General features: G+C 32.7%; 1 protein-coding gene and 1 pseudogene across 1 annotated transcript; both read right to left on the bottom strand.

Annotated features, from left to right (window-relative positions):
* Positions 1-3,819: 3,819 nt before the first annotated feature.
* Positions 3,820-7,874, bottom strand: LOC132187364 (cucumisin-like). Its single transcript, XM_059601655.1, has 10 exons — positions 7,769-7,874; positions 7,549-7,637; positions 6,753-6,847; positions 6,382-6,625; positions 5,787-6,300; positions 5,577-5,680; positions 5,134-5,352; positions 4,937-5,048; positions 4,644-4,857; positions 3,820-4,541 (listed from the first exon to the last, which is right to left on the bottom strand). The coding sequence occupies exons 1-10, from the start codon at positions 7,862-7,864 to the stop codon at positions 4,012-4,014; spliced, it is 2,217 nt and encodes a 738-aa protein (XP_059457638.1). The 5' UTR covers positions 7,865-7,874; the 3' UTR covers positions 3,820-4,011.
* A 2,063-nt stretch (positions 7,875-9,937) lies between these two features.
* Positions 9,938-15,330, bottom strand: LOC132187363 (cucumisin-like; annotated as a pseudogene).
* Positions 15,331-26,784: the final 11,454 nt, after the last annotated feature.

Here is a 26,784-nt window from a genome sequence, read left to right as displayed (position 1 = left end):
TTAATTGAAGGTGTTCGCTATTATTTTATTATTATTTTTAAAAAAGTAAAATAATTATAATTAGAATTACTTTTTATTTTACCTATCCATACATCAGTTTTTTAAGTTTGGTAAAGTAAATAAAAAAGTGGTTGAAGTTCCATATTTATATTTTTTCTCCCAGAAAAAGGTTTTTACATGCATAAAAACTTTCTATCTTTTTACTTTTTATATCACATCATTTAATTTTTATTACTATTCAAATAAAATAAAAAATCACTGCAATATATATATATATATTACTTTTCAATACCAAAAATTGAAAACTTTGGCAAAAGGTATGCCAAACACGAGCATGACTGTTTTTAGCTAGTAATGTTATTTATTAACTCTCCCCAAGTTATCTTGAATTCAAATAATGCCACATCTTCAAGTCAAGATAAACTCAAGACTTCAAACTAAGGCCACATCTGCCGCATCTTCAAGTGAAAATAAACCCAAGACTTAAAGCAATCGTTATAAAGATAGAAATAGTTTATCACAAGTGTTGTAAATAATTTATCGCATCTGTATATATATCTTTGTAATTTGAATTTATATTTTGTACGTACATAATTTATCATAATCGTGTTTACCATAGCTGAATCTGTTACATGAGATGATGACAGAAGATATTACAACATATAAATTCAAATTACAAAGACATACAGACGAGATAAACTATTTCTATCTTTATCACCATGGCTTCAAGTCTTTGGTTTATCTTCACTTGAAGATGCGGTGGCTCTGGCGGTATTTGCATCTAAAGATGACTTGGGGATCCGGATAAGGAATCAGACCCAGACAACAATTGGATTTTTTCATGATAAGAGAGGATTCAATTCGGAGGAGGAAATATCCATTCCACTGCCTCTCTGACCCACAAACTTGTCGCCCAAGTTTATGCCAGAAACGTGAAACACCTTTCAAACGCAAAAAGTTATTTTGAATCAGACGTCTGTAATCAGTGTGGACGGTGCTGTAATTTTCTTTAGACCTGTTTGCATTGACTTCACTTTTCCAAGTCATACATACAAAGTCACGATTTACACCAATATTATTTGAGTCCCTCACTTTTCTTTTTTTCTTTTTTTGGGTCCCTCAATTTGAAATTTAGACCTTCAACTTTTATGCATTGACTCCACTTTTCCAAGTCAGCATACATAGTTACGGTTTGGACAGCTGGCCAAGTTAATTGCATGGAAAAAATTAATTGCTTTTGAATTTCGATTAAATGATCATTTTTATTTTTTATTTTTTTTTAAAATGTCAATTTTGAGAGGACAAAAAATGATACTTTTTATTTTTTTATTTTTAATATATAGCATATACTTCTCGCATGCCTTTTTTTTTTTTTAATAATAACTTAAGGCATGTATCACTTTTATAATTTCTTTATTAGGAAATTTGTATCCAAATTAAATTGACTAGAAGAACCTACAATATTACTTGTTTGGATAAGGGTATTTGTTTTGAGTTTTGGTTTGCAAATTAAATCCAATTCCGGTTCAAGATTTATTAGCCTTGTCGCCCAAGCTTAAGCCAGAAACATGAAACAACTTTCAAACGTAAAAAGTTATATTGAATCAGACATCTTGTTTGTGACAACTTACAACTTTACCAAAATTTATTAGTCTACCAAGTAGATTCAAATCTACTGGAATTGGCCGTGACAAGATATATAACTAAACATGTTATCCAGCTGCTCTAAGAAGAACTGATTAGTGATTCTTTACTAGAGTTAGAACATCTTAAAAATTTTGACCTAATTTTAAATAAATGGTTTTGAAGATAATAATTTTCCAAGCCTCTTTGGTTACCTCCCAAATCAAAGAAAAATTGTCAAAATTTAAGACACTAATGGACAAACTTGGCTTCAAAAAAGAAAATGAATCTTTTTGACATAAGACTAGATCTGTTTGGCCGTTCACTAAATAAAAGTTTAAAAAAAAAAAAAAAAAAAAATCAGTTCTGTAATTTTCTTTAGACTTGTATGCATTGACTTGACTTCATTTTTCCAAGTCATACATACAAAGTCACGATTTACACCAATATTATTTGAGTCCCTCACTTTTTTTTATTGGGCCCCTCAATTTGAAATTAAGACCTTCAACTTTAATGTATCGACTTCACTTTTCCAAGTCACCATACATATTTGATTAACGGCAAATTTTTATTTATTTATTTATTTTATCCTTTTCCCATCTTATCCTTCAAATTAAAGAGATGAATCTTTAGATTTGTGAACTCATATAAACCCAACACAAATTAAATGTTGAATTAATCATTCATTCACTATGGAGATGGTTAAAAAATTGTTGAAAAATGAATGAATTGTATCATTTCTCTTTTTTTTTTTTTTTTTTTTAGAGTAATGCTGGAACCATCTTTTTATTCTCCTAAAGTTAATGTGGCTTTTAAAATCATCATTGGATTTGGGATGATCCCTATTGAAATTTGATATAAATGTAATTTTAAAAATCATATCAACTTTGAGATGATAAAAAAATGATCCAAAACATTATTTGGTTTTTTAATAGCCCATGCTTCTCGCATGCTTTTATAATAGCTTAAAAAGACATGTATTGTTTTAAGAAAAACCTTCTTTACTTGTTGGGATAAGGGTATTTGTTTTGAGCTTTGGTTTGAAAAGTAAATCAAAGTCCGACCAGTTCAAGGTAGGGCTTATACAAATCCAACTGAAACAAATGCCCAGGCCTTGTATCATCTAGGCCTGAATTTGATGCCTAGTCCAATGTAACCCTAACGGCTCGCTTGGTTTGTGGAATAGACTCCTAGAATGGAATGATTATTCCTATGGAATAATCATTATTTTGTTTGGTAAGGGTCTATTCCTAAGAATAGTTATTTTCGTGAGAATCACTAATCCCTTACACACATGAATAACTATTCCTCTAAAAAAATTAGATGTATAGCTATTTTTGAGGAAAAAGACAAGATTTCCCAAGAAAAACAAATTTTTTTTTTTCTTTCTCACAAACTAAAAAAATAAATAATAATAAAAAAAAATCATGTGGGTGGTCGGCCACCCACAGAAGGTCATGGGGGTGGCAATGGCCATTGGGGGTGGCCGCGACCACCCCCGGATCGGGGGTGGCAAGGCCACCCTCGATTCTTACCGAGGGTGGCCGCACTACCCCCAGGACGGTGCGGCCATCCCCATTGCATGTTATGGGTGGCCGGCCACCCATTGCCACACGTTCAACCATTTTTGAAGAAAAAAAAAAAAAAAAAAAAAAAATTGAGTTTTGGAAAAATTAGAAATCAAATGAGCTTTTTAGTAATTTTAGTTCAATTCCAATTATGAAATATGTATTGCTACCAAACTAAATAATTTGAATAATTATTTTATTCCAACCACTTCTATTCCCAACAATACATATTCTTGTTCCTAATAGAATACTCATTTCGCAAACAAAGCAGGGCCTAAAGGAAAAGAGGAATCCTACACTTACTTTTATTTTTTTTACATAATTTTTCTATACTCATAGGTGGCTTTAAAACCACCATCCATTGGTGGTTTTAAAGCCACCTATGGTGTGAAAAAATTGTGTAAAGAAGTAGAAATAAATATAACATTATTCAAAAAGTAAATGTTGGAATTTATTGCAAGATGGTGTTAAGGCATGGAGCATTCATCTTGGTTAAGTTTGTAATCAAAATGAACAACATTCGTCCATGGTCAAATCGTTGGACTCTGATGATTGACAGTCTTCTGCTACTCTAATCGACGACATTCATTCATTCGATCAACTAATGATAAAAATTTAGAAGGAAAACTAAGCAGAATAGAGTATTAAATTAGAAAGGTTCAAATTACAGTGCATTGCAGAACTTGAGCAAATGCTCAAATTACAACTATTTTCAGTCCTATGTCTTTCGCAACTACTTTTTTCTAATCTTCCGTGCATATTCCTTCAAAGCTTTAGCTTCAATTATTATTTATGTAATACATATATGTAGCAAAGAAAGTCATGTATCAGCAACAGCTACAACAATGGGGCTCCTCACTTGGAACGTTCCATCATCCCACACTAAAGAAGAAGAGACAATGTCTTTATTTGTTGTTCCTTCAATCGTGAGTGCAAACGACAACTTTTGTCCAAGAGATTTGAATGCTAGAACACTAGGGTTCACTTTGATTCTAAGTCCAACTTGGGCACTGGTCACAATAGCTTTATATGTAGACATCGGTGATCCAACATTTGTGACAGTCCGATGATAAACCTGACTAAAAGATTTGGAGGACGATAATAATATAGAAAAAGTAGGATAGTTTAGATCAAAAACAATTCCCTTAGTGGTTCTAGAACAACTACTATTGTCTCCAGTAACAAGATGTAATAACTTGGTATTATATCCTTCGCCACACAAAAATTTAATGTAGTCAAGTGCGCCAATATCATATATTAAACCAGGATTTAGAGCCTTAAGAGGATTTATATTGCCAGCACCATATGCATATTCAGCCTCGGAGTTCTTTTTAGCACTCATTGGAACAGCTGCAAAAAATACACCAAATTGGAGTGAATTAGTCATGGTTATTGTCTGCATACATGCAATAAATTATCAAGACTTGGGACTATACATCATATAGATATTACCAGTTGTCATAAGAGCCGACTTGATAGCGGCAGGAGACCATGTGGGGTGGAAGGATTTGATGTAGGCAGCCGCCCCAGTAGCATGTGGGCAAGCCATTGACGTCCCTGAGATTATATTGTATGGCAGCAATCTCTTATCACCTTTAACTTGTGAAATTGGGGAAATTAGAGACCATGCGGCTAGAATGTGAAGTCCTGGAGCAGCTATATCCGGCTACAATAAAAAATTAGAAAAAAAAAAATGCTAAATGAGATAAGTAATACAAGAGCGCAAATGTAAACAAAATTAATACCTTGAGAATGTTGGGTGTAACTGGATTTGGGCCCCTTGATGAGAAGGATGCAATGTAAGGAGCAAATCTATCTTTAACTTCCTTACTTTTTTGAATAGTCGCAATTGCACCCCTGTAAATTGCATACGTGTCTCCTTTAGGATTATTAAGTTTTACGAACTTGTTTGATTGTCTAATTTATTTTAGATTAATAATACCTTGTGGAATTTATGTATGAGTACACTTTGCTACCATCCTTCAAGCGAAGGTAAGATGCAGGCAAGGGATAAGATTGAGCAACATCTTGACGTGCTTGGCCTTGCATCACAGTACCCACAGCGCTAGCTACGAACGCCCCTTCCCCATTGGTCCGGATTTCGCAAAGTACAATTTTACCCTTCACCAAATCTTGGTCCAGTGAATTATTTCTGCAATACCTGTTTTTTTTTTTTTTTTAGCAATAATTAAGTTCCATTTTAATTATCATGTTGGAATCTGCCTACAATTGGTACTCCTATATATTCTTGAAAAAAACAAGGAATATTTCTCCTTCTAGTTTCAAAGACTCGTGCAAACAAAAGCAAATAATTTGCCTATACTATATATATATGCACATCAGAAGTATTAATTATTGAATACATTAATTTCATTTTGTAGTTACCTGGAATCGGAACTCTGAAAACCTTTTCTAGTGTTTGGTGCATCTCCACCATAAATTATTGGATACTGTTTATTCTTGAGGTCAAAAGTATTAATTGAAATTCCCTACACACACATGGAGTAAAGAAATTCTCCAAATTAGAATTTAGATACTAATAATATAGATATTCATAGCAGCTTACATAACACGGGGACTGGACTTTTTAGTTACCTCATAGATATTCTTGTTACCCAATTGGATCTGAGTGAAGAACTTTCGATCTATAGTGCTTGCAGCCACAGAGAGAGCCCACGGCGAAACGTTTGTGATGGATGCTATATCTGGACCGTCGTTACCTGCAGAATTTGATGTCAATATTCCTTTTCTCATAGCGTGAAAGGCACCAATGGCAATTGGATCATTAAAATAGTTCCTAGGTTGATGTCCACCAACGGAAAGAGATATGATGTCAACGCCGTCAGCAATGGCATCGTCAAATGCAGCAAGAATGTCGACATCAGAACAGCCAGAACTCCAACATATTTTGTACACAGCAACACGTGCTGATGGGACTCCTCCACGTGCTGTTCCCAAGCCATACCCCAGTAGGCTTGCCCCGCTAACTAAATTCCCAGCTGCTGTTGATGCTGTGTGTGTCCCATGGCCTTTTGAATCTCTAGGAGATTTAACATCATTTTCGACAAAAACTCCACTGCTACGATAATATTTTGCTCCAACGATTTTGCTGCATAAGCATAGCCACATTTGTTAGTTTGTGCTTTCTGCAAAACATACAGTTAGGCAAAACACAGTGTTGTAATTTTACTTGTTGCAAGTGAAATTGGTCGAGGTTTGGCAGGTGCCCTTCCATTTGGGAGGTGGTGGACCAAATCCTTTGCCACTAAAGCTATTTGACTCTGGCCAAATTCCACTGTCAAGCATTCCTATAATGATGTCGCTTTCAATTGGCCTTCGAGGAACTTGTTGCGGAAAGTCAAGGAAGTCCCATGATCTTGTTGTATGAAGCTTTTTCTGTTCGCTAGGAAACACGGAAACTACGCCCTCCATTCCTACATATTCATTGTCGCAACATTTTTTGCAATGAACATATAGAAAACATTAGTTAATTCCAAGAATATCCTCTACCCACAGGTTGTTGGGACTTGGGGGAGTGGGGTGAGAATTTGGTTCACTAACCAGCCATTTTTTGAGCTTCTAGCTCGGTTAATTCCACTGCAAATCCACTGAAACTCCTCCTATAGCTATAAAGCAGAGACTCTGGTCCAACATTGCTAAATGTAGGAATATAAATTTCACAAGTTAGGAGTCTAAGCGCATTTCAATCCCAAACACATAACTTTGACAGGATTTACTGTCTCTGTTTACGAAATTCTTGGCGCTTTCAAGGTATATAGCTAGTTCAACATAAGCTTTTGTTAAGTTCATAAAATATGATAAAACAAAATAAGAAACTCGAGGCATTTTCCAACACAAGTCAAACACTGTGATCTATAATTTACAAAGGAAGGTCATGATAACAACAAAATTATTATTGAAATAATGATGATGCAGAAATATATAATATTTTTCGTATATTTCATAATTATGCTGATATCAAATATTCTCTATTTATGGGTTGATTGTAATCAAATCAAGGGGATTTGATTACAATAATTGTATTTAGACATTACCCTATAAATAGAGACCTTTGTATTGTAGACAAAAAAAGCTAATGAGCACAATGTAGCCCTTAGGGATATTTCGAGTGATGAACGTAGGTGTCTAATACCAAACCACCCGTAAATTCTTTGTGTTCATTTTCTATATTGCTTCCACTGAATATTCCGCATCATCATTATTTTAACATGGTATCAGAGCTATATATTTTAACAATTATCAAGACCAATTTAACAAGCAAGTTATTAACAAGAAATTCAAGCGTCAGATAGCAAGTTAATTTCTAATGGTTTCTTATTCGTGCTGCTTTTATAACCTGCCAATGACTTCTTGTAGCATGCTTGTGTGAAGGGATGATGTAGAAATCTCGTCCATCTGCCGCTTGCCCATATACACAATATAAGCCTGCGTGCACAATATATATCATATGTAGAAAATGAACCTTGTTAATCTTCCAAACACGAAAAAGAAGGCCAATTTTAGAGATATTTGGCCAAGAAAATTATAAGAGATAAGCTATATATAGAGATATTTACCTTTCGGTCATTTTGAGAAGTTGAGTGACCAAGAAGGAGAGTGAAGGCTAGACTGAGGAGGAGAAGCCATGAAAGACTAGAGGTTTTTCTGGCCATTGGAGCTTTAGGGATAAGCTCTGCTATCGATCATGCATTATATATATGTACACATGTAAGTACTAGACAGGGTATTTACATAAAGCTGTGAAAAAAAAAAAAAAAATCCAAAGAAAAAGCACCTACATGAAAAATCACTAAATAATTCCACATTTTTATCATTTTCCTAGAAAATGATGAAAATCAAAGAAAAAAAGTTCCTATATGAAAAAGCACTAACAGCCAAGAGACGACTTAAGGTCAACCAAATTGATAGAATTTTGGAGACGATTATAATAGAGCGGAAAATTCTGCGTTCATCAAGTCCAAGTCAAGGTTGGATAATTGGTTTTACAAGCTCGGTAGTGCCAATTTTCATGCGCACAATCTCATTAAGTGGGCGCTACCAACTTTATGTTTGAAAGCATTTCAAATTTCTTCCCATCATTTCTTCATTTAGGATCAACAGTGGAAAGGATCCATTTATAACCCTTCCCCTTTATTGTATTTCTCAGGAAAAAAAAAAAAAAAAGCCTGGTTTTAACAGATTTCTATCACTAAGACAGCTTCTCTTATTTGATCAAATTAATTACAATAATCAGGGATGGATACGATTGCTTCTAAATTATTATTATTATTATTATTATTTTTGATATGTTCTAACAAATATTAAAAAAGAGTCCATATTATTAATAAATGTTTTTTGAAAAATGTTATACCAACAATTAATCTACTACTCTTCTACAATTTGTTAAGAATATTAATTTTTTTTTTAATAATTGACATAATTTCAATTATGAATCATGTACTACTTGTCAACAAGTTATAAAAGAATTGTAAAGCAATTATATATTAGTTCTTTACTTCACATTGCAGCATGAGATTAATCTATATATTATCACCGAGTGTGAATCCAGGAAAAAGATGATAAACGTGTGACAACTTCTCATTGGTTGGACGACTCCAATTTGCTACGACCATGGTTAGCTTTGATTGGTTAAGTAGGCCCTTAACTTTTATTAAGGTCGCATAGTCTTTTTCAAGATGGCTTTGGATTTTTGTTTAGTTTTTTTTTGTTTTGTTTTTTTGTTTGTTTTATTATATGTAACACATGTAACATTGTGATTGGTGTTAATATAACATATTAACAGATTCTGCCCATTATTCTAATTGTATAGACCTATTTATTTATTTATTTTTTCTTGCTCTAAAAGTTTTTAGTCATTTTTAGAATTCGAAAGAACTATTTGTCTGAACCTCTTGTTAAATTAACATTTGAAGATGAACATACATTAGCTTAAAAAATAAAAAGAAAAAAAGCACTAAGAAAAGTGCTTGATAAGAGTGCTGAATGAGTAGGAAAAAAGAAAAGAAAAAGAAGTCTGCCACTACTTAAGTGCATTTCGAAATCAGCTTTTAAAATCAAATTTCCAACCTTGACTTGACTTGATGCAAAATTTTCCACTAGTCTAATCATCGTCTATTGGTCTCCAAAACTTCTATCAATTATGTAGAATTTGTCTTGTACGAGAAAATGAACTTAAAAACTTGAGCACAAACTGAACCATAAAGAAATAGAGGATGGTAAAAATGTGAAACTGTACTTGGTGCATTTCATGTAAGAACTTTTTTAATATTATTATTATTTTTTTTAATAGTATCTACTTTTCGCATGCTTTTTTAATAGCTTAAAAGACACGTATGACTTTTATAAAGTTGGTTTGTAAAAAATTTCTACTATCCAATTTGTAAGGAAATTGTGTCCATATTGCATTGAGTAGAAGAACCTTGTTTACTTGTTTGGATAAGGGTATTTGTTTTGAGTTCTGGTTTGCAAACAAAATCCCAAGTCCATTTCAAGTTTGGGCTCATGCAAATCTAGCTGAAACAAAAACCCAGGCTTTGTATCATCTGGCCCTAAATTCATGCCCAGACCAATGTAACCCTAAAGGTAAATGTTGGATTTTATTGCAAGCTAGTGTCAAGGCATGGAGCATTCATCTTGGTTTGTAATCAAAATGAACGGCATTCGGCAATGGTCAAATCGTTGGACTTCGATGATCAACGGTCTTTTGATACTTTGATAGACGACAATCATTCATTCGATCAACTAACGATTACAAGTTAGAAGGAAAACTAAGCAGAATAGAGCATTAAATATAAAGGTTCAAATTATAGTGCAGTGCAGAACTAGAGCAAAGGCTCAAATTACAACCATTTTCAGTCCTCTATCTTCCGCCATTGCTTTATTCTAATATTCCATGCATATTCCTTCAAAGCTTTAGGTTCAATTATTATTTACGTAATACATATGTTTAGCAGCGAATGTCATGCATCAATCATCAGTATTAACAGATACAACAATGGGGCTTCTCACTTGGAACTTTCCATCATCCCACACTAAAGAAGCAGAGACAATGTCTTTATTTGGCGTTCCTTCAATCGTGAGTGCAAATGACAACTTTTGTCCAAGCGATGTGAATGCTAGAACACTAGGGTTCACTTTGATTCTAAGTCCAGCTGCAGTACTGGTCACAATAGCTTTATACGCAGATGTCGGTGATCCAACATTTGTAACAGTTCGATGATAAACTTGACTAAAAGATTTGGAGGACGACTTTAATAGAGCAAAAGAAGGATAGTTTAGATCAAAGACAGTTCCTTTAGTGGCTCCAGAACAACTACTATTATCCCCAGCAACAAGATGTAATAACTTGGTATTATATCCATCGGCACACAAAAATGTTATGTAGTCAAGTGCATGAATATCATATATTAAACCAGGATTTAGAGCCTTCAGAGGATTTATATTGCCAGCACCATATGCAAATTCAGCCTCTGGGTTCTTTTTAGCACTCATGGGTGTAGCTACAAGAAATACATCAAATCAGAGTGAGTTATTTGTGGTTATGGTATGCATACATGCATTAAAATTATATAATTTAGATAGAAATTACCAGTAGTCATAAGGGCCGATTTGATAGCGGCAGGTGACCATGTGGGGTGAAAGGATTTGATGTAGGCAGCCGCCCCTGTAGCATGTGGGCAAGCCATTGATGACCCAGATTCTATATTGTATAAAAGTGCTCTCTTATCACCTTGAACATCTGAAATTGGAGAAATTGGAGACCATGCGGCAAGAATGTGAACTCCGGGAGCAGCTAAATCCGGCTACAACAACACACAAAAAAATAAAATGACAATATAGTTCTTAGGACAGTTCAGAGTGGGGATGTAGGTGTCTAACACCGAACCACCTATAAATTTATTGTGTTACTTTCTCTCTCTTTCAACCTAATATAAAATATATGAAAAATAGATTATATTTCCATTTATTCTAACATAAATAAGTAATATAATTAAGAGTGCAAATGTAAATAAGATTATTACCTGGAGAATATTGGGTGTAATTGCACTTGGGCCCCTTGATGAGAATGACGCAATGTAAGGGGCAAATTCATCTTTACCTTCCTTACTTTTATGAATAGTCGCAGTTGCGCTCCTGTATATTGCATATATGTGTCCTTTAGGATTATTAAGTTTTACGTGTCTAAGTTATTTTAGATTCATAATACCTTGTCGAATTTATGTATGAGTACACTTTGCTACCATCCTCCAAGCGAAGGTAAGATGCAGGCAACGGATAAGATTGAGCAAAATCTTGAAGTGCTTGGCCGTGCATCACAGTACCCACAGCACCAGCTACGAATGCCCCTTCCCCATCAGTCCAGATATCGCAAAGTACAATTTTACCCTTCACCAAATCTTGGTCCAGTGAATTATTTATGCAATACCTGTATTTTTATTTTTTTAGCAATAATTAAGTTCCATTTTAAGTATCATGCTGGAATGTGTCTACAATTGGTACTCCTATTCTTGAAAAAACAAGGAATTAATATTTCTCCTGCTAGTTTCATAGACTCATCATGCAAACAAAAGCAAATAAATAAACTTATTCCCTTTATATATATATATATACATCAAAATTATTAATTATTGAAGACTTAAATTTCATTTTGTAGTTACCTGGAAGTGGAGCTTTGAACACCGGTGTTCGGTGCATCTCCACCATAAATTATTGGATACTGTTTGTTCTTGAGGTCAAAAGTATTAATTGAAATTCCCTACACACACATGGAGTAAAGAAATTCTCCAAATTAATTAGAATTTATACATAGATACAAATAAATTGGAGTAAATGAAGAAGATATTCATATATAGCAGCCGGTACTGGAGTTTTTAGTTACCTCATAGATATTCTTGTTACCCAATTGGACCTGAGTGAAGAACTTCCGATCTATAGTGCTTGCAGCCACATTGAGAGACCATGGCGCAAAGTTTGTGACGGTTCCTGGACCTGGACCCTCGTTACCAGCAGCCAGTGATGCCAATATTCCATTTCGCATAGCATGAAAGGCACCAATGGCAGTTACATCTTGAAAGTACTTGAGGGGTTCTTGTCCACCAACGGAATAAGATATGATGTCAACGCCATCAGCAATGGCATCGTCAAATGCAGCAAGAATGTCGGCATCATCACAGCCATCGAACCAACATATTTTGTTGGTTCGATGGAACTCCTCCTCGTGCTGATGGAACTCCTCCTCGTGCTGTTCCCAACCCATACCCCAGTTGGCTTGCCATGCTAACTAAATTCCCAGCTGCTGTTGATGCAGTATGTGTACCATGACCATTTGAATCTCTAGGAGATTTTAAGTTTTTTTCGTCAAAAACTCCACTGCTACGATAATATCGTGCTCCAATGATTTTACTGCATAAGCGTAGTTACATTTGTTACTTGTTCTTTTTGACTCTATGTCTATGTTCGTGCAGTTAGACAAAACATAGATCAAAATTAAATTATTATAAATTAGAGAAAATTACACTTTACCCCCTCTAAAGGTCAGGGTCATTTTCAATTTGACTTCTAAAGTTTTAATTTTTGAAATTCACTCCCAAAGTTCTAATTTTTTGCAATTCGGCCATTCCGTCAGTCAAAACCGTTTTGACTGACGGAACAGTGATCATGTGCGACACACGTAATCACTTTTGCTTTTTGATTTTTTTCCTAAAATGCCCCATCCCTGTTGCTTCTCCCTTTGCCACCGGAGCTCAGGCAATCTATCTTGGCTACTAGAGGGGTTCACGAAGAAGAGCTTCTCACTACCCTCCCTATTGATCTCCGGCAAGAAATCAAACGCCATCTCTACCTTTCTTTAGTCCGATGAGTAAGTTTGAATCATAAATTAATTGAGATTCAAAAATTGAAACTTTGGGGGTGAATTACAAAATTTGAAATTTTTGGGTCAAATTGAAAATAATCCCAAACTTTGGGGAGGTAAAGTGTAATTTTTCCTATAAATTTAATAATAATTTTAAAGAAATAGGAAACTTCACTGAAAACCCCTAAACTTCCACCCAATTTGATAATTAAACTTCAAAATCTCTAAATTTAGTCCCATGAACTTTCAATTGCTCCCAATTTGGACCACTCCGTCAGATTTTAAACGTTACATGACGTTTATACCCTTGACTTTTGTATAAAATTTCAACTTCCAAAATATTTTTTTAAATCGGGGATATTTTGATCTTTTTTTTTTTGTATTTTTAACGGCTAAAATTGACGGAGGGATCCAAATTGAGAGCAATTGAAAGTTCATGGGACTAAATTGAGAGATTTTAAAGTTTATGGAGGGTATTTCAAAACGGGTGAAAGTTCGGGGGTTTTCAGTGAAATTTCCCCTTAAAGAAACATAGAAATAATGCCAGTGTTACTTAAACAGTTGTAAAGATATAATATATCTATATATACTTGTTGCAAGTGAAATTGATGGAGGCTTGGCAGGTGCCCCTCCATTTCTTAGGTAGTGGACCAAATCCTTTGTCAGTAAAGCTTTCTGACTCTGGCCAAATTCCACTGTCAAGCACTCCTATAATGATATTGCTTTCAACAGGCCTTCTAAGAACTTTTTGCGGAAACCCAATGAAGTCCCATGACCTTGTTGTAAGAAGCTTTTTCTTTTTGCTAGGGAACACCGACACTACGCCATCCATTCCTACATATTTATTGTCGTAACATTTTTTGTAATGGACACAGAAAACATCAATTAATTCCAAGAATACCCTCCACCCGCTGGTGGTTGGGGTTTAGGGGTGGGGGTGGGGGATAGAATTTGGTTCACTAACCAGCCATTTTTTGTGCTTCTTGCTCCGTTAGCTCCGCTGCAAATCCACTGAAACTCTGCCTGTAGCTATAGAGCAGAGACTCTGGTCCAACATTGCTAAATGCAGACAAATAAATTTCAAAAGTTTTAGGTCTCGATGCATTTCAATTCCTAACACAACTTTAACAGGATTTATTATCTCCATTTACGAAAATTTTCTTTAACGGAGGGATTTTATTGCAACTCCAATTATAAATGGATAGATTGAAGGAGACATTACATTACAAAAATTCCAAGGTAGGTTGAGAGAACTAACATATGATATTAAATAACATCAAGAGAGGCATCATTGCCATTTGAAAGATTTTATAAAATAAAAAAAATTAAATAATAATATAATTTAAAAAAAAAAAAAAAAAAAAAAAACTCAAAAGAAGGTGAAATATGTATTTTCCCTAAATGAATGTTAAAAATAAGGATATTGCTACATACCAGACAAATTTCTCACATAATTAATGTGATAAGGTTCATTAACTCTTAGACCAGCTCTTGTTAAAATTACTAACTACAAATCCACTTAAGGTCAAGTGTCAAGTTTCATTGTTTTAATATAAAACTTTTCGTCTCCAACAGGTAGTTCAATCGGCTGGAGACCACGCCTTATAAAGCAGAGGCCTCTCATTCGAATCATCCTCCCCCTCTTGTGTGGACATATATATATATATATATATATATATATATATAACTTTTCAATATTTTTATATTTAATATAATAATTTATTATATTATTATATTACAATTATAAACACTTTTTTTAACTTGTTACCTTGGACCCAGATTTTATTCAACCGCCCCTGTATCAGACCAATGATATAAAAGTAAAAGGGGGCTCCATCTCGAGGTTTATAGCTAGTTCAACATAGGCCCATAGGCTTTTTTTTAAGTTCCATAAAATATGCTAAAACAAAATAAGAAATGTTTGTTATTTGTGATGCTTTTACAACCTGCCAATGACTTCTTGTAGCATGCTTGTGTGAAGGGATGATGTGGAAATCTCGTCCATCTGCCTTCGGCCCATATACACAATATAAGCCTGCGTGCATAATATTATTAATATATATCATAGGTAGAAAATAATCTTCCAAACACGAAAAAGAAGGCCAATTTTAGAGATATTTGGCCATAAAAAGTTATAGGAGATAAGCTATATATAGAGATATTTACCTTTCGGTCATTTTGAGAAGTTGAGTGACCAAGAAGGAGAGTGAAGGCTAGACTGAGGAGGAGAAGCCATGAAAGACTAGAGGTTTTTCTGGCCATTGGAGCTTTAGGGATAAGCTTGGCTATCGATCACGCATTATATATATACATGCGAGTACTAGACAAGGTCCTCGTCATATCAAGTTGGGGAAAAAAAAAAGGAATCCAAAGAAAAAGCTCCTACACAAAAAATCACTAAAATAATTCCACATTTTAATCATTTTCTCCTAGAAAATGTTTTTACATAAAGTTGTCAAATAAAAAAAATTAAAGAAAAAAAGTTCTTACATGAAAATGCACTAACAATTCCCCATTTTTACCCTTCTATATTCATTTGCGGTTCCTTTTTTTATTTATTTATTTTTTATTTTTTATTCAAAGCCGGAGAGGGGGAAAAGGGAATTTGCAGTTCAGTTTGTGTTCAATTTTTTAACTTCATTTTCTCATAAAATTGAAATTCCACATAAATTACGAGTTCAACAGCTAAGAGACAACCTAATTTGTTAAAGTAATGATTAAGTGATTAAATTTACCTTTTCCTATTAGCTTTAATTGTTGGGATAAATGGTAATTTAACTTGGTATCAGAGTCAAAGGGTCATAGGATCAAACTTTGACTCGGTCAAATTGCCCCCATTTAATTAAATATTCCACGTGTTGGGCCTCATCTATTAAACCTGAGTTTGAGCCCACACATGAGAGAGAGTGTTAAAGTAATGGTTAAGTGATTAAATTTATCTCTTCCTATCAGCTTAAGTTGTTGGGATACCATAATTAAGGTCAACCAAATTGATAGAATTTTGGAGACCATTATTAGAGTGGAAAATTCTGCATTAAGTCCAAATCAAGGTTGGATAATTGGTTTTAAAAGCTATTTTCCAAATCCGGCCACTTTAAAAATGTACGAGACTTCTTTTACTAAGAGAGCTTGTCTTATGTCATGAAGATGCCTTTCGGTAAGGTGGCATATATTTTTCAAGATGCCTTTGGATTTTTTATTTTTTATTTTTCAAGATTTACAATCTTGAACAAAGATGAGAAATGTTAGAGCATTTATTTCAGTTCTTTTTCTAAAAAATCAATTATTAGATTAGTAAGATCCACCTAAGTAATGTTAGATCAAATGGTTGTTTTTGTTTTTTTGTTTTTTTTTAAAGAAAAAAAAAAAAGGATAGAGAAGGATTTGAGAAGGACCGGGATAGATGCTCTGGCATTTTTCTTTTGGCAAGAGAAATGCTAGAGGATTTACCCCGGTCCTTCTTCTATCATTCTTCATACTTTTTTTTAAAAAATAAAATAAAACATTAGATTTGTAGCACCCACCTAAGTGAAGGTGGATCCAATAGTTGATTTTAAAAAGGAGAAGATGAAGATGGATGGGAGAAGGGCCCAAGATAGATGCATTAGCATTTTATTTTTATTTTTTGCAAATCAGTACCTATATGTATATATAATTGGTCTATGAGTAGAGACCTATTTATTTATTTTTTGCTTACTCTAAAAGTTTTTAATCGTTTTTAAAAATTGAGAGAACTATTTTTCAGAACCTCTTGTTTTTTTTTCTTAACAAAATAGTAGGAGTGAGCAACCAACTGTGACTATTCTACCAGAACGTGACTATAATAGCACATGCTTAAAAAAAAATTAAAAAATAAAAATACTAAGAAAAAGTCTAAATAGCGAAAACATCATGCCAAAACCTCTTCTTAATATGATCAAGCATGAGAGTGACCGGTAAGAGTGCGTCTAAAAAGAAGTCTGTGTCATAATGAGTAGAAAAAAAGAAGTGTGCACCATTATTAAAGTGCATTTCGAAATCAGCTTTTAAGCACATTTTTTCTTTGATTTGTTTTTTTTAATTTTTTAATTTTGGTTTTTTTGTTTTTGACAAAGAACCTTTTCAAGGAGAAGAGGATAACAAGTGTTGAACTATTTAGTGATTTTTCGTGTAGGAGCTTTTTCTTTCTTTTTTCTTTTTCTTTTTTTTTTCTTTTTTTTGATTTTTGTTTTTTTAATAAGACTATATATATATATATAACTTCAAACAATTTCCAATATACTTTATCCATTTATTTTATTTTATTTTTATATTAAATAATTATCAATATTATTATCTTTAAGACATGATAAATAATAAGATTATAAATGTGGAGTTAATAAAAGTGGTAATTGCCTCAATATTATAAAATTGAGGTGGTAAGATTTTCATTATTTGCGTAAAAATAATGATTAAGATTTTTGTTGAATATCCTAATTCAATTTACAATACATATCATTCTTATTTTGATAAAGATAACAAAAATGAATTATTCTCAATATCATTCTTGAAGAAAAAAAAAATGATCCCTCATCACTTAGGTGGACTTCTAATATGCGGTTCATATGCAAACAGAAGCTTTGTCTCAGTGGCAGAGCCAGACAATTGATTTTGGGGGTGCCGTTAAAATTTTTTTGAATGTACCAAGTGGTAACTTGCGTAAGTAGGAGGAAAAAAAAAAAAAAATCTTTTTTTTTGGAGTGCCATTTGAAACTTGGGTAGGAAAACAGCAAATATATATATATATCAAAAAAGCTTTGGCACCCCCAAAGCCTCAAGTGGCTTCGCAATTGCTTTGCCTCACTACAGAGCGGAGGAGCCTAGCTAATTAACCCTTTCAGACTTAACCACGGTTGCAACTAGAGATGGCTTGTAATTATTGTTCACATGTAGGGTAAAAGATTATATAGTTCAATTTTTATTCGACCCATTTAATTAAACGGGTCAGATCCTTCAACTTAACTCACTAACTTTATGTTGGGTTCATGTTGGGTTTGCGAGCCATGTAAAAAATTGTCAGTCATAAATGTCACTTGTCAAGTTTGAATGTGTCAAAATACAAGAATAAAACTATATATGTTAACACTAACTCGATCCTGTCATTTAATTAAATGGGTCATGCCTCTTAAACTTAACTAGGGGTAGAATTAAACTGTTAGGAAATGAGACAAAACAAAAATGATTCGGTAAACATTCTTTTGTAGGTCTATTTCATAAAAAATACTTTTAAAAAAAAAATTTTTAAAAAAAATCAAAATTTTATGATTTTTTAAAAATTAAAAAAAAAAAAAAATTGAGATGATCCAAGAACTCCTAAGAATAGGGATGGTTCCACTCTTGATCCTAACCCAGTATTTTGTGTGTGTGAGTTTTTTTTTGTAAGTACCCATAATTGGCCTTGTTTGTTAAACCCTTTGGCACTATTCATTCTCCACTACACTATTCACTTCATTTTTTTCAAAAAAAAAAATATTCTCACTTTTATATCAAATCATTTACTTTTTATATCACATCATTTACTTTCTATTACTATTCAGATAAAAAAATCACTACAAAACAAAATTTTTTACTTTTTAATACCACTTTTCATTTTTCTATACCAATCATTTTTTTTTTTTTTATTCTTTTTATCAATGACAGTGTGGTGAAAAATGAACAGTGCCAGAGGGTTTAACAAACACCCCCATTATTTTGTGTTTACTTCGCGCCTGTGTGTATATATCAACATTGCAAATAGTGCCATAAATCACTGGCCTAATATATCTCAATTATGATTTTTATTGTTTTTTTGCAAGTCTCAATTATGAGGTTGAAGCAGCAGAAAACACGTGAAACTTTTGGAACAGTGTTGGTACCTACCAAATGGTTTTATTTATCGAGTGGACACGATCTTCGTTGTTTGGGAAATGGGAGTTTTCAGTATGTCCCCCAATTAAGCTGAAAATGAACTTTTTACAAATACAAAGAAATGTGCAATTTCAAGAATGTTCCAACGACCTCCATTACAAATAAATAATAAAATTGACTTCAAAATTCTGATTGAGACCCTGAGCCTTTTATACACTCGATCAGCTTCTAACTATTTTAACAGCACAACTAACAAAATAACAACTTTTACAACTAAAATGGGCGTAAATATTCAACTAACTATCAATTCTAATAAGGCTTGACTACGCACTAAGAACATTTTCAATTCTGCATTAAGTCCAAATCAAGGTTGGATAATTGGTTTTAAAAGCTGATTTCCAAATGCACTTTAATAATGTAAGAGACTTCTTTTACTAAGACAGCTTGTCATGTGTCATGAAGATGCCTTTGGATAAGGTGGCATACTAAAAAAATAAATAAATAAATAAAAAGTATGTAGAATGATAGGAGAAGGACCGGGATAAATCCCTTAGCATTTCTCTTGCCAAAATAAAAATGCTTGAGCATCTACCCGGGTTCTTCTCCCAACCTTCTCCATTCCTTTTTTTTTTTGACTTTTTTTGTTAAAAAAAAAATTCAGTTGATCTACTTTTATTTAGATAGGTCTTACAAATTTAATGATTATGTCAAAAAATAAAATAAAAAAAATGAACCATTAGATTTGTAGCACCTACCTAAATGAAGATGGATCCAATGATTGATTTTAAAAAATGGATGATGAAGAATGGGAAAATGAGCGGGATAGATGCTTTAGCATTTTTATTTTGGCAAAATAATGCTAGAGATTCTACCCCAGGTCCTTCCCTATTTTGCTAATTGCTGTTAGGAAAGTTAAAAAAAAAAAGAAAAAAAAAAAGAAAGAAGAAGTTAATATGTCACATTAGTACCAATCACAGTGTAAGTGATAATTTTTTTTTTAATAATTGGTCTAAGAGTAGGGACTTTTTTTTTTTTTTCTTACTCTAAAAGTTTTTAATCATTTTTTAAAATTGAGAGAACTATTTTTCAGAATTTCTTCTATTTTTTTTTCTTAGCAAAATGACTGGAAGGGGCAACCAACGATGACCACTGGTGGGTGCTCGTTAGTGCTCTTGTTCCTGTCTTTTTCGGTGTCAGCTGTTTAGTGGCGCTCTTGTACTCTAAATAGGCCAGGTCAGTTATTTGACCAATTCCCTATAGCTATGTTTGACAAGGGAAGAGCCCCGCACTGTAGCTGGAACGGCACTGTTCCAGCTACAGTGCAATCTAACATGAACAGTGTTAAATTTGACTTTGTAATATATTTTTTTTTTAAAAAAAAAAAAAACAAAGTATTAAAATTGCTGCATGCTGCCAAAAATTACTGCACGCTTCACGTGAATTTTTTTTTTTTTCAAAGCAAAATATTAAAAAAAAGGGAGGAGAACCAGTTCAAGCCCTTTCAAAGCGGTTAATAAGAAGTGGCGAGATTTTCGGGGGGTGGTTGCCAGCCAAGCCGGAAGGAGCAGTCTGCACTCTTTCATGGCAGCGTATGTCCGCTTCACCCCTCGGCCAAAAAAAAAAAAAGGAAACGGGTACATTTGGGGGTGGCCGGACTAACCCCAAGAGGCTGGGGTGGTTTCGGCCACCCCATTTTGGCCAAGGGGTGCACCATGTCTGAAAAGAAGTATGTCATAATGAGTAGAAAAAAAGAAGTGCGTGCGAAAAGAAGTCTGTCATAATGAGTAGAAAAAAAGAAGTGTGTGCCATTATTATAGTGCATTTCGAAATCAGGTTGTAAGAACTTTTTTTCTTTGATCTTTTTTTTTTTTTTGTCCAAAAAAAAAACCTTTTCTAGGAGAAGAGTATAACAAGTGTTGAAGTATTTAATTAGTGAGGTGGTAAAATTTTCATCATTTATGTAAAAATAATGATTAAGAATTTTGTTGAAGTTACAATACATATCATTCTTATTTTGAGAAAATAACAAAAAATAATTATTCTCTATATCATTTTTGAAAAAAATGACCCTTCATCAATTAGGTGGACTTCTATTAATAAGCGCAGAGGCTTTGCCTCACTACAGAGTGGAGGAGCCGGCCTAATCAACACTTAATGGCTCAACTCAACGGTAGGTCTTTTTTTTGTTCTTTTTCTTTTTCTTTAGCAACTTCACGCCGGTTGTAGCTAGAGATCACTTGTAATTATTGTTTACATGTCGAGTATAATATTATATAAGTTAATCATAATCCAATTCATTTAATTAAATGAGTTAGATCTTTCAATCTTAACCGGCTAATTTTATGTTGGGTTCATGTTAAGTTTGCAAGTCATATAAAAAATGAAGGTTGATGGTTCCACTCTTATCCTAACCCATTATTTTGTGTGTATGTGTATGTGTGTATTTAAAAATTTTTTTTTTTTTTAACATTGCAAATAGTGGCAAAAATCACTGGCCTAATATATCTCAATTATGATTTTTCTTTTTTTTGTAAGTCTCAATTATGAGGTTGAAGCAGCAGAAAACACGTGAAACTTTTGGATCAGTGTTGGTACGTACCAAATGGTTTTATTTATCGAGTGGACACAATCTTTGTTGTTTGGGAAATGGGAGTTTTCAGTATGTCCCCCAATTAAGCTGAAAATGAACTTTTTACAAATACAAAGAAATGTGCAATTTCAAGAATGTTCCAACGACCTCCATTACAAATAAATAATAAAATTGACTTTAACATTCTGATCGAGACTCTGAACCTTTAATACACTCAATCAGCTTCTAATTATTTTAATAGCACAACTAACAAAATAACAACTTTTACAACTAATTAAAATGGGCGTAGCTATTCAACTAACTATCATCAATTCTAATCAGGCTTGACTACGTATTAAGAACATTTTCATCATGCTCCTTATTGTAGGAAAATCTCTTTTTTGGGGAGCTAAAATAGTAAAATGAATGTTTTTGATAGAATTTTGGAGACGATTATTAGATTGGAAAATTCTGCATTAAGTCCAAATCAAGGTTGGATAATTGGTTTTAAAAGCTGATTTCCAAATCCACTTTAAAAATGAATGTACGAGACTCCTTTTACTATATGTCAAGATGCATTTGGATAAGGTGGCATATATTTTTTCAAGATGCCTTTGGATTTTTTATTTTTTTATTTTTCAAGATCTACAATCTTGAGTAAAGATGAGAAATGTTAGAGCATTTATTCCGGTTCTTCTCCTTTTTTCTTTTCTTTTTTTTTTTTAAAAAAAAAAAAAGGAAAAGAAATCAACCTTTAAATTTATAAAACTCACCTAAGTAAAGGTAGATCTAATGGTTTTTTTTTTTTTTTAATAAAAAAAAAAGAAAAAAGAAAAAAGAAAAAAAAAGAATGGAAAAGGATCAGGATAGATGCTCTACCATTTGTCTTTTGGCAAGAGAAATACTAAGAGGATTTACCCCGGTCCTTCTCCTATCATTCTCCATACTTTTTTTTTTTTTTTTTTTTTAAAAAAAAAATGAACCATTAGATTTGTAGCACCCACCTAAGTGAAGGTGAATCCAATTAATGATTAATAGAAAATGGAAGATAAAGAACGGGAGAAGGACCAGGATAAATGTTTTAGCATTTTTCTTTTAGCAAAACAAAGCTAGTGCATCTATTTCGGTCATTCTCTTATTTTACTAGTTGTTGTTAAGAAAGTTAAAAAAAAAAGTTGGTAATATGTCACACCAATACCAACTACCAATCACAGTGTAAGTGATTAATATATATATATTTTTAACAATTGGTCTACGAGTAGGGACCTATTTATTTATTTTTTACTTACTCTAAAAGATATTAATCACTTTTAAAAATTGAGATAACTATTTTTCAGAACCACTTTTTTTTTTTGGATGAGCAAAATGGTAGGAGGGGGCAACTAAGTGTTTACACTACTACTAAAATGTTATTATAATTGCACCTACCTATTCAAAATTGCTCAAAAAAATCTAAACAGTGAAGACGCACTCAAGAAAGTGCACTCATTTTCTTACTTTGTTCCAAATTAATTTGTCCATTTTTCAGTGGTGGGTAAAAAAGATTGTTTTGTGCAATGACGGCACTGAAGACGGACTCAAGAAAGTGACCGATAAGAGCACCTGCAACAGGCCTAAAAAGAAGTATGTGTTGTAATGAGTAGAATAAAGGAAGTTGCGTGCCATTATTAAAGTGCATTTGGAAATCAGCTTTTAAGAACTTTTTTTCTTTGAATTTTTTTTTTTTTTTTTGGTTTTTGTTTTTGACAAAGATCCTTTTCTAGGAGAAGAAGATAACAAATGTTGAACTATATTTTAGTGATTTTTCGTGTAGGAGCTTGATAACAAATGCTGAACTATTTAGTGATTTTTCGTGTAGGGGCTTTTTCTTTTATTTTTTTATTTATTTATTTTTGTAATAATACTATTTTAGTCTATAGTAGTGCCATTCTGTTCATTGACTTAATATCTTAGTCGGTGCGTTACAAGATAGTATCAATTCAATTGGCCCCAAAGGTCACAAGAGGTTGTCTTTTAGTATAGGATGCAATACCAGAAGATAAGCTATGATCAATTAATGCCAAATTAGGATGGGCCATGATTGGAAATGACCGAACCACTTTACAGAAATTTGAAATGGTTTGGCTCACCCGATTTGTCAATTTGGGTATCAAATGCAAAATCTTAACAATACCCACGTTTCTTAGTGAAATGACTACTTTTTAGTATGCATTTTTTTTGTTCCTAATGGGTATTTCAATCGACTTGAGACCACGCCTTATGAAATGGAGGTCAGTAGTTCGAATCCCCTCTCTCTACTCTTGTGCGGACATTTTTTTAAAAAAAAGTATTTTCTTTTCTCTTTTCTCAGTGTTTCACGTGTGACGAAAAGGCAGTTAAACCGTCCGATTTATTACAAGAGTGTTCAGGGAAAGAATAACGGACGAAACGGCACTTAAACCGGCCTTCCATGTGGGAAAGAATGAGCAAAAGTTTGGAAACAAACTTGTCAAAAAAAAAAAAAAAATGCAACGATTCTTGTGTTTTTCTGATTCTATATGGATATTATTTTTTAAAGAAGCAAAAAAATACTTAACCCATTGGTTACTCATTTTTTTTATAAAATAATATTCACGTAAGATTATGAGAACACCCAAAAGAACTGTAGCATTTCTAAAAAAAAAAAAAATTCGAACAATCTCCAATATACTTTATCCATTTATTTTATTTTATTTGTATATTAAATAATTATCAATATTATTATCTTTAAAACATGATAAATAATAAGATTATAAATGTTGAGTTAGTAAAACCTCAATATTATAATATTGAGGTGGTAAAATTTTCTTTATTTATGTAAAAATGATGATTAAGATTTTTGTAGAAGATCCTAACTCAATTTACAATACATATCATTCTTATTTTGAGAAAAATAATAAAAATGAATTATTCTCAATATCATTCCTGAAGAGAAAAAATGATACTTCATCAATTAGGTGGACTTCTATTATGCGGTTCATCTACAGGTAGAGACTTTGGCTCACTACATAGCGGATGAGACTAATTAACCCTTACAAACTCAACCGGGGTTGCAACCAGAGATAGCTTGTAATTATTGATTTTAATGAAAGTATCGTCTATATTTTTTTTAAAAAAAAAAATTATTGTTCACGTGTCCGGCATAAGATTATAATTCGACTCATTTAATTAAACGAGTTAAATTCTTTAATCCCAACCCGTTAATTTTATGTTGGGGTTCGTGTCAGGTTTGCGAGCCATGTAAAAAATTATCAGTTATAAATGTTACTTGTCAAGTTCGAATTGTATCAAAATATGAGGATAAAACTATATATGTTAATACTAACTTGAGTCATTTAATTAAATGAATTAGGCCTTTTAAACTTAACTAGGGGCAGAATTAAAATTTTAGGAAAGGGGACAAAACTAAAAAGACTAGGTAAAAATTAATTTTGGGGTTTATTTCATTAAAATACTTTTGAAAAAAAAAATTCAAAATTTTATGAGTTTTTTTTTTTTAAATTTTTTTTGAGATGGTTCAAGAACTCCTAATAATAGAGATGGTTCATGGTTCCACTCTTATCCAAACCCATTATTATTATTATTATTATTATTTGGTAGGTACCCATTATTTTGTGTTTACTTCGCGCGTGTGTCTATACACATGTCAACATTGCAAATAGTGCCAAAAATCACTGGCCCTAATATATCTCAATTATGATTTTTTTTTTTTTTTTTTTTTTTTTTTTTGGGGTAAGTCTCAATTATGAGGGTTTTTTTTTTTTTTTGTGTGTGTCAATTATGAGGTTGAAGGTTTTACTTTTTCTAGTGGACACGATCTTTGTCCTTTGGGAAATGAGAATTTTGAGGATGTCCCCAAAGGCTCAGATAGGCCGATAAGGGTGTCTGGTGGATGGATTTGACGTACGATTGACTGAATGAACGAAGGATCGAAAGCTGGAAATGAACTGTTTACAAATTAAAAAAAAAAATTCTCCGCAAAAAAAAGAGCAATTTCAAGAATGTCCCGACCTCCATTACAAGTAAATAATAAAATTGACATTTCAAGAATGTCCCAACCTCCATTACAAATAAATAATAAAATTGACTTCAACATTCTGATTGAGACCCGGAGCCTTTTATACACTCGATCAGCTTCTAACTATATATTTTAACAGCACAACTAACAAATTAAATAACAACTTTTACAACTAAAATGGGCGTAACTATTCAACTAACTATCAATTCTAATAACTCAATGGGAAGTATTAGAGAGTCAAACAAATGAACCCAAATTTTTTTTAAAACTAATATGTCAAACTGTGTGTAGAAAATAAGGAAGAATAAATTACATTTTTTTTTTTAATTTAAAAACTCTTGCCTAAGAACATTTTTTCATAAAATGGTAAAATGCATGTGTTTGACCTCCATCCGGATCCGGCTCCCTATTATGAGAAAATAAATAAATAAACAAATAAATAAATTGGAGTGCATAAAAGCTTTAATGTTCACTCTCTAAATGATTAAAAAAAAATAAAAAATCAAACTTTTTTTTCTGCTTCCGTTTTTTTTTTTTTTTTTTTGCATGCTCTCTCCAAACCCACAAAATTACCACACCGTTGTCTCTTTTCTCTCTATTCTTCTTCTTTTTTCTTTTTATTTTTCATTATGTTGCCCAGAGATAAACGTATGACTTATGAATTGATAATGGTGAGGAGTACAGATTTAAAAAAAATATGATCATTAGGAAAAGAAAATTTTTGAAAATATGATTATTAGGAAGAAGACAAATTTTTAGTATATGAATGTTTGAGAGAAAAAGAATAAATCCTTAAAAATAATATTTAAATAAGCGCTCAAAGCCTCAAATGAAGAAATCTTGAGATGCGGGAGAAAATAGATTTTTCCTGGAGAGAAAAGAGTCGAAGGCGAAGGGTTTCGAATTCCCGGTAATGAGTTTTGGATAGTGTCATCTTATTCTTAGAACTTAGAAGCATTGTGTCAACATATATAGTAATGAATGATGTGGCAATCTTTGGGCCTTTAAAATATGTACTTTTTGACATATGTCCTAAATCCAGCTAAAAATAGGAGGAAATTGAAGAAATTTCAATCACAGGAGAGCTTGTCCCGATTATTATATGGATTAGGATCCCCATTCCTTACGGTTTCTTAGTTCTTTGCTTGCGACACCGCCTTCGGATTGGTTAGGGGCATTGTTTGGGTAACCCACCAATTTTTTGTTTAATTATTATCTTGTAACCCCTTTTCTCAAGTTGATTTTTTTT

Source organism: Corylus avellana, chromosome ca7 (assembly GCF_901000735.1).
Source record: "Corylus avellana chromosome ca7, CavTom2PMs-1.0".
In the NCBI taxonomy this organism is placed as follows: domain Eukaryota; kingdom Viridiplantae; phylum Streptophyta; class Magnoliopsida; order Fagales; family Betulaceae; genus Corylus; species Corylus avellana.
This window is presented reverse-complemented; position numbering and strand designations above follow the sequence as displayed.

Coding starts and splice junctions, on each gene's coding strand:
- LOC132187364 (XM_059601655.1), bottom strand. CDS start 7,864: ATGGCCAGAAAAACCTCTAGTCTTTCATGGCTTCTCCTCCTCAGTCTA. Junction 6,848..7,548: donor CTACAAGAAGTCATTGGCAG/GTTATAAAAGCA, acceptor TCCTACATTTAG/CAATGTTGGACCAGAGTCTC. Junction 4,858..4,936: donor TTACACCCAACATTCTCAAG/GTATTAATTTTG, acceptor TTTTTATTGTAG/CCGGATATAGCTGCTCCAGG.